Source organism: Diabrotica virgifera, chromosome 8, assembly GCF_917563875.1.
Source record: "Diabrotica virgifera virgifera chromosome 8, PGI_DIABVI_V3a".
Classification (NCBI taxonomy): domain Eukaryota; kingdom Metazoa; phylum Arthropoda; class Insecta; order Coleoptera; family Chrysomelidae; genus Diabrotica; species Diabrotica virgifera.
In genome coordinates, this window is record NC_065450.1 from 66,383,678 (window position 1) to 66,396,042 (window position 12,365).

At 34.5% G+C, this 12,365-nt stretch overlaps 1 protein-coding gene across 1 annotated transcript in view; it reads left to right on the forward strand.

Moving 5' to 3' along the window:
• Positions 1 to 12,365, forward strand: part of LOC126890618 (protein KIAA0100) — a 219,107-nt gene that overhangs the window by 202,050 nt on the left and 4,692 nt on the right. Inside the window, exons 31-33 of the mRNA XM_050659702.1 lie at positions 952 to 1,139; positions 4,451 to 4,663; positions 11,153 to 11,257. Of these exons, the coding sequence (XP_050515659.1) occupies positions 952 to 1,139; positions 4,451 to 4,663; positions 11,153 to 11,257 (506 nt within the window). The remainder of the gene's footprint in view (positions 1 to 951; positions 1,140 to 4,450; positions 4,664 to 11,152; positions 11,258 to 12,365) is intronic.

Sequence of the window (12,365 nt, forward strand, 5' to 3'; positions counted from 1 at the left end):
AAATCAAAGAAGCGGCTCTAATTATGCTAAATGAAACCAATTGTGTCGCAAATTCCTCGGTAGAATGCAGTAGGATGTGGTTACCCATACTGAAAGAAGAAGTCAATAGAAAGAAAATACCACGATTAGTAAGTCAATAACATATCGAGTTAGTACAAATTTTATATTTTAGTATTACTTATTGTATATCTATGTAATATTAATATTATTTATAATTTAAACATATTAAAGTCAGAATTTGGTATTAGTTTTTTGAAGGTAGATTAAATGTAAGACCAAATACTTACGATGCCGGGATAGTATCACGAGGTTTTTTCCTGGTTTTCCCTCGTGATTTACTATGGAATCTCTAACGCGAGAATTTTACTGTCATCGTTGCATTTGGTTGTCTTTTTAAAGACAGATCACATGCTATGATTTTTTTGCGACGGATATTCTTGAGTTGGGATTGATTTCATGTAATCGAATGAACTATATTTTAGTAAAGTCGTCCCAGGAATGCATCTCATAAATATTGGCGATATCATTTTAAAGTCTTCTACTTTAAAATGTATAATATACGTCTGAATTGCCAATATAAATGAGTCAAATTAAATAAATTATTAGAAGAATTTGTTTACTAAGCAACAACATTTTTGTTTATGTTAGTAGTATTTTGTATTTTGACAACGGCACCCGATTTGGGCTTCGAAACGTTAATAAAAATCAATTTTTAATAATATCTACTGTGGCTTATTTCCCATTAAATAGTTGAAATTGTAAAAATGCCACAAGAAAATAGCTTCAGAACAACATTAATTTAATATTTTTATTAAAAGAAAAATAGAACGATTGGTGGTCTGTTAACGAATAGGCTCTTTTTATTTACTAATATTCTATGTTCTACTAATTTTATGTATTTGATGACTACAAGTTGGAAACTTTTTATATTAATGCTGAAATATTTTTTAGGGTTAACTAAAAAATTCTATAACACCATGATGAAATTTTGTTTCCCTGAAAGAGAAAGCGAACACAACGATTATAACGATAGAGCAAGTGAAGATGGTGAATTAGAACAAAAAGGAAAGAAAACGAAGAATAGACGGAATCGCGATTCAAACTTTTATGTTCATATAGATGATGTTGAAAAAATGAAGGTAACTATTTTTTTACAAACACGCCTGAATGGATCTAACTTCTCATCATCATCATTCTCTTTGTCATTACCCCTAAGAGGGGTCGGCTTCCCTAATTGCATTTCTCCATAAGTTCCTATCTTTGGTCATATCAACATCAATCCCATTTACCGACATGTCCTGCCTAAGCGTCTCCCTTAGGTTAGGTCTTCGTCTTCCTCTCCTGCTTCTTTCAGGAACACGCAGTTCAGCATTTCTTAGTATTGGGTGATCAACGTATCGACGTTGAGCATGACCAATCCATCTTAAACTATGCTCGCTCATTTTGGAACCAATTGGTGACCCCTAGATTTCTCCTAATATACTAATTCCTAATTTTCTCCTTTTTGTTACTCCACTCATCCTCTTTCATTATTCGTCGTTCATATTTCTTTTTAAATGCTCAATATTCAGTTCCGTATATCATAACCGGTCTTATGGCTGTTTTATAGAAGTTTCCCTTCAGCTTCATTGGAATTTTTCTGTCACATAACACAGCACCCGCTTCCTTCCTTGAGTGCTTGAATCACTTCCACATTTGTTATTTTGGTGAAAATTGCTGTTACTGGCTCCCGTTAACTCGACTGGATTTCTGTCAAATTCTTCATTTAATAGACTGTCAAGGTACTTTTTCCATCTCGTTTGGGCATCCTTTTCGTGAATTAGTTAAAAAAAACAGCAAATCCTGTATAAAAGATATATTTAAAGTCCCTAAAAAGGGCTACATCACAAATACATAACTAGTTTTCGACTGGTTTACCAGTCATCATCAGTGCTTCGTAAAGTTTATACATCCTAACCACCAAAATATAGTTTTACAAAAATATGAGGGTCGCTATAAACATGGTCCGTTAAGGAAACATTGGTTTAAAATGCCAAATAAAGCATGGATGTTTCAAATATTCTCAAAATGCCCCACTTGCTGCCTGTCTTCCACCATGTAATCAAGTCACACTACAGCTCAGTTGTTACCTGGGGCATTTTGAGAATATTTAAAACATCCATGCTTTATTTGGCATTTTAAACCGATGTTTCCTTAACGGACCATGTTTATAGGGCTTTGACCCTCATATTTTTGTAAAACTATATTTTGGTGGTTAGGATGTATAAACTTTACGTAAGCACTGATGATGACTGGTAAACCAGTCGAAAACTGCCACTGTGGGTTGGCACAAAAAATGGCCACCCCACAAAATGGGTAATTTTTGATGTCGTGCATTTTCTAAATCTGTTGTCCGATTTAAGTGATTTTTTTAACATTTTATAGCCTTATTCTTTAACAATGTCGCTGAAATAGAATTATTGCTAGACAGGATTTTATATTCTCCATTGGCGCGCATACGGGTAATATTACCCGCATGCACGCCAATGGTGAATATAAAATTCTTAGTTGTATGTCAAAAAATGTGCAATAACTGTATCTTAAAACCTACCAAATTTCATTTTTATATCTCACCCAATTTTAGAGCAATAAATAAATCGTCAGTTTGTACGAAAATAATTCAACATCCAGTATCTCGGAAACGAAGCATTTGCCGACATGTGTTTATAAAGCTACGATAAAGGCCTTCGATAGAGTCCGACACGACCGACTGAGACAACTTCTAATCGAAAAGAACATTGATGAAAAAGATATTAGAATAATAACTACTTTGTATTGGAATCAAACAGCACAGTCAAGGTAGATGATGAAATGACTGAGGAGATCAAAATATGTAGAGGAGTAAGACAGGGGTGTATTCTGTCTCCTCTTTTGTTTAATTTTTATAGCGAAGTCATATTTAAAGAAGCTCTTGTCGGACGTTAGTTGTGGTGTAGTGATCAACGGAAATACAATCAATAATTTGAGATACGCTGACGACACAGTGATATTAGCAGACAATCTTACAGATCTGCAACGACTGATGGAACGCACTAACCACTACTGCAACAGCTACGGACTTACATTAAACCTCAGAAAAACTAAATGGATGGTAATAACAAAAGATCCACACGCCAGGAATGATTTGGTTGTCAATAACACGGTTATAGAAAGGGTATCCTCCTATAAATACCTTGGAGCTTGCCTGGATCATACAGGCGATCAAACAAAAGAAATAAGAGCAAGAATAGAAATAGCTAGATCAGCATTTAACAAGATGAAAATATTTCTCTGTAGTCGTGACATAAATCTTGATCTGAGAGTGCGTATGCTGCGGTGTCATATCTTCTCCACTTTATTATACGGAGTTGAGTCATGAACCATCAAGATGGGCAGCATTAAAAACATTGAAGCTTTTGAGATGTGGTGTTACCGTAGAATGCTACGTGTATCTTGGGTGGACCACGTGACGAATGCCGAAATTTTACGTCGGATCGGAAAAGGATGTGAAGTTGTACTTACTGTTAAAAGAAGAAAGCTTGAATACTTTGGCCATGTTATGAGAGGTGACAAATACTCGCTGCTGAGACTGATCATTCAGGGTAAAATCAGGGGTAAGAGAAGTATCGGTAGGCGCAGAATATCTTAGTTAAGAAATCTGAGGGAATGGTTCGGCTGCAGTTCCATCGACCTATTTAGGGCAGCCGCCAGTAAAATAAGAATAGCTGTGATGATTTCCAACCTCCGATAGGAGACGGACTTGAAGAAGAAGAAGTTTATAAAGCAAACTGCCATTATTTTTTTATGCAGATTTGCCCCTTAAAGTTTGTCGCACTTATTTAGAAACACCCTGTATTAATGAAGAACATGGCAAGTTGTTAAAGTACCTAACTTTAAAGTACCCAACTATAGTTGGGTTTTAATTTCAATATTTTATAAATGCTATAATATTACACAGGGTGTGGTGAACTTTGAGAATAAGACACAGTTTGATTGCTACACCCGGTATACAATGATCATTTAAATGCCTAGCAATAATTTTATTACAGCGATATTGTTAAAGAATAAGGCTATAAAATGTTAAAAAAATCACTTAAATCGGACAACAGATTTAGAAAATTCACGACATCAAAAATTACCCATTTTGTGGGGTGGCCATTGTTTGTGCCGCTCAGTGTAGTTATGTATTTGTGATGTAGCCCTTTTTAGGGATTTTAAATATACCTTTTATACAGGATTTGCTGTTTTTTGTATTATATGGTATACAGCCAACTGCAGGAAAACTTTTTCCTTGTGGATTTTTAATTAGTATGTTATTATTTTCATCTCATATACATTTAATTTCAAATACATTTAATTTGCATAGTTTTAAGCAGTTACCTTTATTTAATTAGTATGAAATTATTGTTAAAACATATTATTTTATTTGCAGGAAAGAGCAGAAAAGAACAAATTATTCGTTTATATTAAAATTCCCGAAGTTCCTGTTAAGCTTAGCTATAAAGGAACAAAAGAAAAAAATCTTGAAGATTTAAGGGACTATTCTTTGATAATTCCTACTTTAGAATACCACAATATGACGTGGACGTGGCTAGATCTGTTGGTGGCGATAAGAAATGACAGTAAACGAGTAATTTTATCGCAGGTACGTTTATTTTTTAAATTCCAAACTTTTATTACTACTTCCTATCTACCGCATGCATTTGCAAATTATTCATTATCTCGCCGTAAGCCATTCTAAAATTATAGTTTATTATGATTTTTACATCCTCCTCATTTAGATAACATATATGAAAATCGTAGATTATTATACTCTGAATAGTATCTGAGTTTTTGTTCCTAGAAGTCCCTTTACCAAGTGTTTTTCCTAGCACTTCTCCTTCCATTCGTACTAGTATCGTTGACTGATAAATATAGGGGCAAGTATGATACAATTGATCCAAAAGATGGCATAACCCAGACATCCAAAGTGAAAGTTATCCTCCAACACCAAATTGTTCTATATGGTCCACATAATGTTCAGAAAAAAGTCACACCATTTTGAGCGTCGGGTTTGAGGGGGGGGGGAGGGGGAGAAATCGGTAGATTCGTAGTTTTTTACGTTTTCGTCAATATTCCTAAAACTATGCAGTTTAGCATGAACAACCTTTTATACAAAAATGTTCTACATTAATTTGAAATAAAAAAGGCCCTATGCATAATCCTTCTAAAATGAACGGTTCCAAAGTTACGGAGGTAGTATAGTATAATTGGTCCAAAAAAAAACGCCTAACCCAGACATCCAAAGTAATAGATATTTGTATAACAAGGGAGGAAAGTGCTACTTTTCCTCCCGAGAATGAAGTTTACTGCTCGACGCGTAGCGGAGAGCAGTAATCATTCGAGGGAGGAAAAGGCACTTTACTCCCATTTTATACATATGGTTTTTCCACCTTCCTCAAATAACAAGTCATTTTTTCATTTTTACTTAATTTATTTATGTAACTAACCAACAAAATTTATTAGAACTAAAACTAACAAGTAGGTACAACAGAAAAAAAGGTAAGTCCGTGATAATATACATTTTAATGACATGACATTTTAGTTAAATCTGACAGTTGTCACATTTTATTTGCAGTTTGGCATAAAATCAAATCAATTGTGTTAATTGCATTTATAAAATGACATTTTCTTTGATTTGTATAGTCTTATAAATTGTACAGATTATATTCGTAGATATATTATATAATTGGTCAGTTACTGTCAACTGTCAAATATAAGTCAAATTATTAATGTAAACATTGTTAAATCAAAATAACAATATACTATTTTTTACCATTCTGCAAAATACAGGGTGTTTTATAAATAAACGTTAAAATGTATAGATACTTACATAAAAGAAAATAAATATTGTACAGGGCGTCAATAAGTTATATTTCATGAATGAAATATGCTTTCTTTCATGAGGATCTTTCAGTGCGTCACAGTTTTTCGATTTCTTTCTAAGGCATTAAATCGCATGTTACAGAAAAAAACGCCCGTCGGTGATTACATTTCGTCGGTGACATTTATTCTAGTTGTCAACAGATGGCGCTATAATCGAAAAAATTATTTACCAAGTATATAATATATCTACGAATATAATCTGTACAATTTATAAGACTATACAAATCAAAGAAAATGCCATTTTATAAATGCAATAAACACAATTGATTTGATTTTACGCCAAATTGCAAATAAAATGTGAGATTTGAACTGTCAGATTTAACTAAAATGTCATGTCATTAAAATGTATATTATCACGGACTTACCTTTTTTTCTATCATTTGTGACGCACTGAAAAATGCTCATAAAAAGAAGCATACCATGACGTCACTTTTACTTTTCCTCCCTAGGGAGGAAAAGTAGAACTTTGCTCCCTACAATCAGGTCCGGAAAAGTATACTTTCGGTAGAGGTAGGTGGAAAAAGTTTTTCTTCAACACCAAATTGTTCTATATGGTCCACATATTGTTCAGTAAAAAGTTACACCATTTTGAGCTTCCGGTTTGGGGGGGAGATGGGGAAAAAGTCGGTAAATTAGTAGTTTTTTTACGTTTTTCGTCAATATTTCTAAAACTATGCTTTAACGTAAACCCAGATTATTATATCTGATGTCCTTTTTTGTTTAAATTGCCTATAAACCATTTTCGATCCTTTTGTTAGCGTTTATTGTTATATTTTATTCCACGCGTGTCATTTGTTCACATGATTATACATCAATTAGGAGGAAATGTTTTTTCATTCTAATGATATAATCATCTATTGGAACAGTGAACGAACAATAATTTATGATGTAAAATATTATGAATGATATTTATTCTTTTAATAAAATATTTAGGGAAGATCTTGCATAGACCACATATATACACTCCAACAATTCATTGAGAAAAAATGGCAAAAAATAGATCAGTACACATGGCATTCTAGCCTCTCCTACTCAATTCCTATCTTCACCTCCAAGCTGGTACACACCGGTAACCTGAGCAACCCCACTGGAGATTGGGTAACCAACCCCAGTGGAAGGTGGGGTCAGGGCTGACGAAGAAGGGAGTCCTGGTCCTCCGATGAATAGGGGGTTGGGCTGAAGGTTAACTACCTCCTCCTAGAAAAACTACGAGTTATGAATGTGAAAGGAAGAAAAGCCGGACTGATCAAACGACGACGACTGTGCGAGAAAAAGGAATACGATTTGAGGGTTGCGACATGGAATATTCGAACCTTGTATAGATTGGGAGCTCTCCAAAATCTCTTAAATGAACTAAATAGATACAAAATAGACATAACTGCCATACAAGAAATGAGGTGGATTGGAAACAATATAATGGAAAAAAGAAGCCACACGATTTTCTACAGCTGCGATCCTAAAGATCACGTCTTGGGCACTGGATTCATAGTAAACAAGAGAGTAAAACATACTATAAGAGATTTCAGAGCAATTAGCCCCAGAATGTGCATTTTAAGAGTTAAAGGACGTTTCTTTAATTACAGTCTAATTAATGCGCATGCCCCGACAGAAGAAAAAGAAGATAAAACTAAAGAAGAGTTTTATGATGAACTAGAGTCCGCATATCAGTCATGCCCAAAAAATGATATAAAAATAATCTATGGAGACCTAAACGCCAAAGTTGGAAGAGAATAGCAATTCCAACCCACAATAGGTAGGCACAGTCTCCATGAGCAATCAAATGACAATGGCAATAGGTTAATAAACCTAGCAAGATCACTTAACATGGTGATTGCTAGCACATACTTCGCTCGCAAAGATATACACAAGGGTACCTGGAAGTCCCCAGATGGAATGACAGTAAATATGATAGATCATGTTATTGTAGACTCGAGACACCAATCGAATATAATAAACGTCCGCACCAGAAGAGGGGCAAATGCGGATTCTGATCACTACCTGGTCGAAAGTAGAGTAAGGGCTAGAATTTCAAACATCAAAAAGGAAAGAGGCTCTAAACATGAACGATACAAGGTAGAAGGACTCAAAGAAACAAACAAAAATAAAGAGTATAAAGAAAAGATAAGCATCAAACTAGAAAACAGACCAAAACATGAAAACCCAAATAAGGAGTGGGAAGAGTGCAAAGAAATCATAAAAGAGACAGCTAAAGAAGTGTTAGGCATAGAAGGTAAAGAAAGAAGAACAAGAACGAATGGCTGGTTTGACGAAGAATGTCAGATTATAACAGACAGAAAAAACAGAGCATATTTACTGATGCAACAGGGGCACAGAACCCGACAAGCAGAGGAAGAATATAAACAACTACGCAGAGAAGAAAAGAAAACTCACCGAAGAAAAGAGAGAGAATATATGAACAAAGAACTTCAGGAACTGCAAGAACTAAGTAGATCGACAGAGACAAGAAAATTTTATCAGAAACTGAACAAAAGCAGAAAAGACTTCAAACCGAGAACGACGATGTGTAGAGATAAGGAAGGTAATATATTGACAGAACAGCAAGAGATACTAAGAAGATGGACAGAACATTTTACGGAAAAGCTTGAAGGAGATGGGAGTGAGACGAACCCTGATATACCATTAGACCAAGCAGACAACAGAGAAAAGAGTCCACCAACAATAGCCGAGATTAGAACAGCAGTAGACAAATTAAAGAACAATAAATCACCGGGATCGGATCAAGTAGCATCGGAATTACTGAAGGAAGGAGGAGACGCACTACAGAAAACAATACATGTATTGATAACAAAGATATGGTCAAATAAACAGCTACCAGCGGAGTGGAATAGTGGTATTATTGTACCATTACATAAAAAAGGGAATCAGTTAGAATGTGGAAACTACCGTGGAATCACGCTGCTGAATGCAACATACAAAATAATGTCCAACGTCATTTATGAAAGACTTAGACCACACGCTGAAAAAATAGTTGGCAGGTACCAAAGTGGCTTCTGTAGACAGAAGTCAACAATAGACCAGATATTTGTTCTGCGACAGATCCTTGAAAAAACAAGTGAACATAACATCGACACACATCATCTCTTCATAGACTTCGAAAGCGCATATGACAATATAAACCGAGAATTCTTAATAAAAGCAATGAAAGAATTTAATATAATAACACAACTAATAGAACTGATAAAAGAATCTCTAAAAGTAGAAAGTAAAATCCGGATACAAAACGAACTAACGGAAACAATAGATGTGAAAAAGGGACTACGCCAGGGAGACGCTCTATCATGCATCTTGTTCAACATTGTACTCGAGAAAATAATGAGGGACACAACAGTCAATACTCGAGGAACAATAATTAATAAAAGCGTGCAAATACTAGCATTTGCAGATGATGTTGACATAATCGCAAGATCAAGAAGAGAAATGATAGAGGCATTCAATCAAATAGAACGAGCTGCACAAAATAGTGGCCTGAAAATCAACCAGAACAAAACAAAATATATGCAGGTAAGTAAAAACACAGAAATAAGGCAGCCACAAAATATAACAATAGGAGAATACAACATTGAGGGGGTAAAAAACTTTACATACTTGGGATCCCTAGTCACATCTGATAATAACGTAGCAGAGGAAGTGAAGAGGCGAAATATTTATTGCCAATAAAAGTTATCATGGCTTAATTCGGCAACTAAGATCAGACAACGTCGCAAGGAAAACAAAATGCCAAATATACAAAACCCTAATAAGACCGGTACTCACATACGGCTCAGAAACCTGGACACTCACTAAAAGAGAGGAAACATTGCTAGCCACCTTTGAAAGAAAAATCTTGCGACACATATATAAGGGCACAAAAGAAAATGGAATTTGGCGAAGAAGGTACAACTTTGAACTATACGAAATATACCAGGATCCAGATATCATAACATTCATTAAAATAGGACGGCTGCGTTGGATGGGACATGTAGAAAGAATGGAAGAAGGCGAAATACCAAACAAAATATTCAAACAGATGCCAGTAGGAAAAAGAACAAGAGGAAGACCGAAGCTGAGATATTTAGAACAAATAGAAAATGATATAAAAACCTTAAAAATAAAAAACTGGAGAAAAAAAGCACGAAACAGATCAGAGTGGAGAAGAATCCTGGAACAGGCCAAGACCCAGAAAGGGCTGTCGAGCCAATGATGATGATGATGATGCTTTAGCGTAAACAATGTTCTATACAAAAATGTTCTACATAAAATTTAAAACAAAAAAGGTCCTATACATAATTGTTATAAAATCAACGTTTCCAGAGTTACGGAGGGTGAAAAGTGGAGGTTTTCGATACTTTTTATATTTTTTGGGCAATTGATGATGATTTTGGGTGGTGAGGTTGACGTTTCTTCAAGGGCTTATCACTAACATACCATCGGCCACTGAAATAGCAAATTTTATTTACAAAACACAATCCTGTTAAAGAAAATTTCTTTCATCAGTAATAATATTATAAATTGCCCAAAAAATATAAAATGTATCGAAAACCTCCACTTTTCACCCTCCGTAACTCTGGAACCGTCGATTTTATAACAATTATGTATAGGACCTATTTTATTTTAAATTTTATGTAGAAAATTTTTGTATAGAACGTTGTTACGCTAAAGTAAGCATAGTTTTAGAAATATTGACGAAAAACGTAAAAAAACTACTAATTTACCGACTTCTCCCCCATCTCCACCCGAACCGGAAGCTCAAAATGGTCTAACTTTTTACTGAACAATATGTGCCGATATAGAACAATTTGGTGTTGGGGGGAAAACTTTTACTTTGAATGTTTGGGTTAGGCGTTTTTTTGGACCAATTATACTATACTATCTCCGTAACTTTGGAACCGTTAATTTTAGAAGGATTATCCATAGGGCCTTTTTTTATTTCAAATTTAATGTAGAACATTTTTGTATGGAAGGTTAGAACCGCATAGTTTTAGAAATATTGACGAAAAACGTAAAACACTACGAATTTACCGATTTCTGCCCCCCCCCCCAAACCCGACGCTCAAAATGGTGTGACTTTTTTCTGAATGTTGGCTTCCCAACAATAATTTACCGTATTTTTGTCCTCTTCCAGCACTCTATTTTTCAGCCAAATCCTTATCTTCATTATTTCTCTTTACCTATAATATAGTGTTGTTAATTTTATGATTGGATATTGTAGGCGATTAAACAGAAGCTACAAATTAAAAGAAATACTGGGTCCGCAGACGAAAGTTCAGCACCTCAGGAGGAAGATAAAGCAAGAATGTTGTTTGGAACAAGACATGTAAGTAATATAACTAACAAAATACGAAATTATGTATGTAAGATTGATAGAAAATAAACTAAGAAACAGTCTCATCATCATAGTCTATCTTTATCGTCCACTGCTGAACATAGGTCTCGTCTAAGTTTCTCCATGTCTCCTTGTCTTGAGCTACCATCATCCAGTTCCTGTCAAGAAACAGTCTATGTACTTCAATTTAAATACATTTTGGTGAGATCTGTTGATAGTGTAATTAACCAAATGAGCACTAATTCTTTGAAAAATACAAGTTATTGACATGACCACATTGTTATTTTATCTTTTTTATTAGGTTAAGTATATTGGTGTAATGAAAATTACATTTTTAATTAACCAATGTTTGACGTTACGCTTTCCACTCCGCAAATCGTTCTCAAAAAAGATTATTCTAAATATGCTAGGACGATTTTACAGCCTGGATTTTTTATAGACTAAGAGCCGCTATAGGTGAAATTTCTTAATCATTTTAGGCACGATAAGAGCCTATAACTTAAATAGTAGAACCTAAAAGAAAACGTTTGAGCACTGTGCCGTCACTTTTCAGTGGCACATGCGTCTACAGTGGCGCATCAAATTTTCCACTTATGGACGGGATACATAAATTAAAAAATACCCTCCCTCATTACCAGAATTTAATTTTTTTCATTTTTTTAAGTTATATGTGATTAATACATAAGATTCATCGTAATTTTAACCCAACACCCCCTTCTCCCTGCCCTCACCATCAAAAACTTTATTTTTCGATTTTATTTTATTTTTGTGGGATGCAATCAATTTTTAAATTTCAAAAAATTCCCACGCATAGTGAAAACTTTTATAAAACACGTCTATTTTTTATAGACCTGTAGGTTGAGTGTACATAACCTCAAAAAAATTTTTTTTTGGGGATGGCTGCAGATCTAATTTTTTCTTAGTCTTGTGTATTTTATCAAACACTATATTTATAATTTTTTTCAGATTTTTCTGTAACGCTGGTCACCTTCAAAAATCTAAAAAACTGTTTTTTAAGCGGGTTTTGGGGGGTTTGAACGTGTTTTTCTGATTTTTAAATATTCTTAAGTCTAAAGGACTCAGTTACTTCAAGTTACAT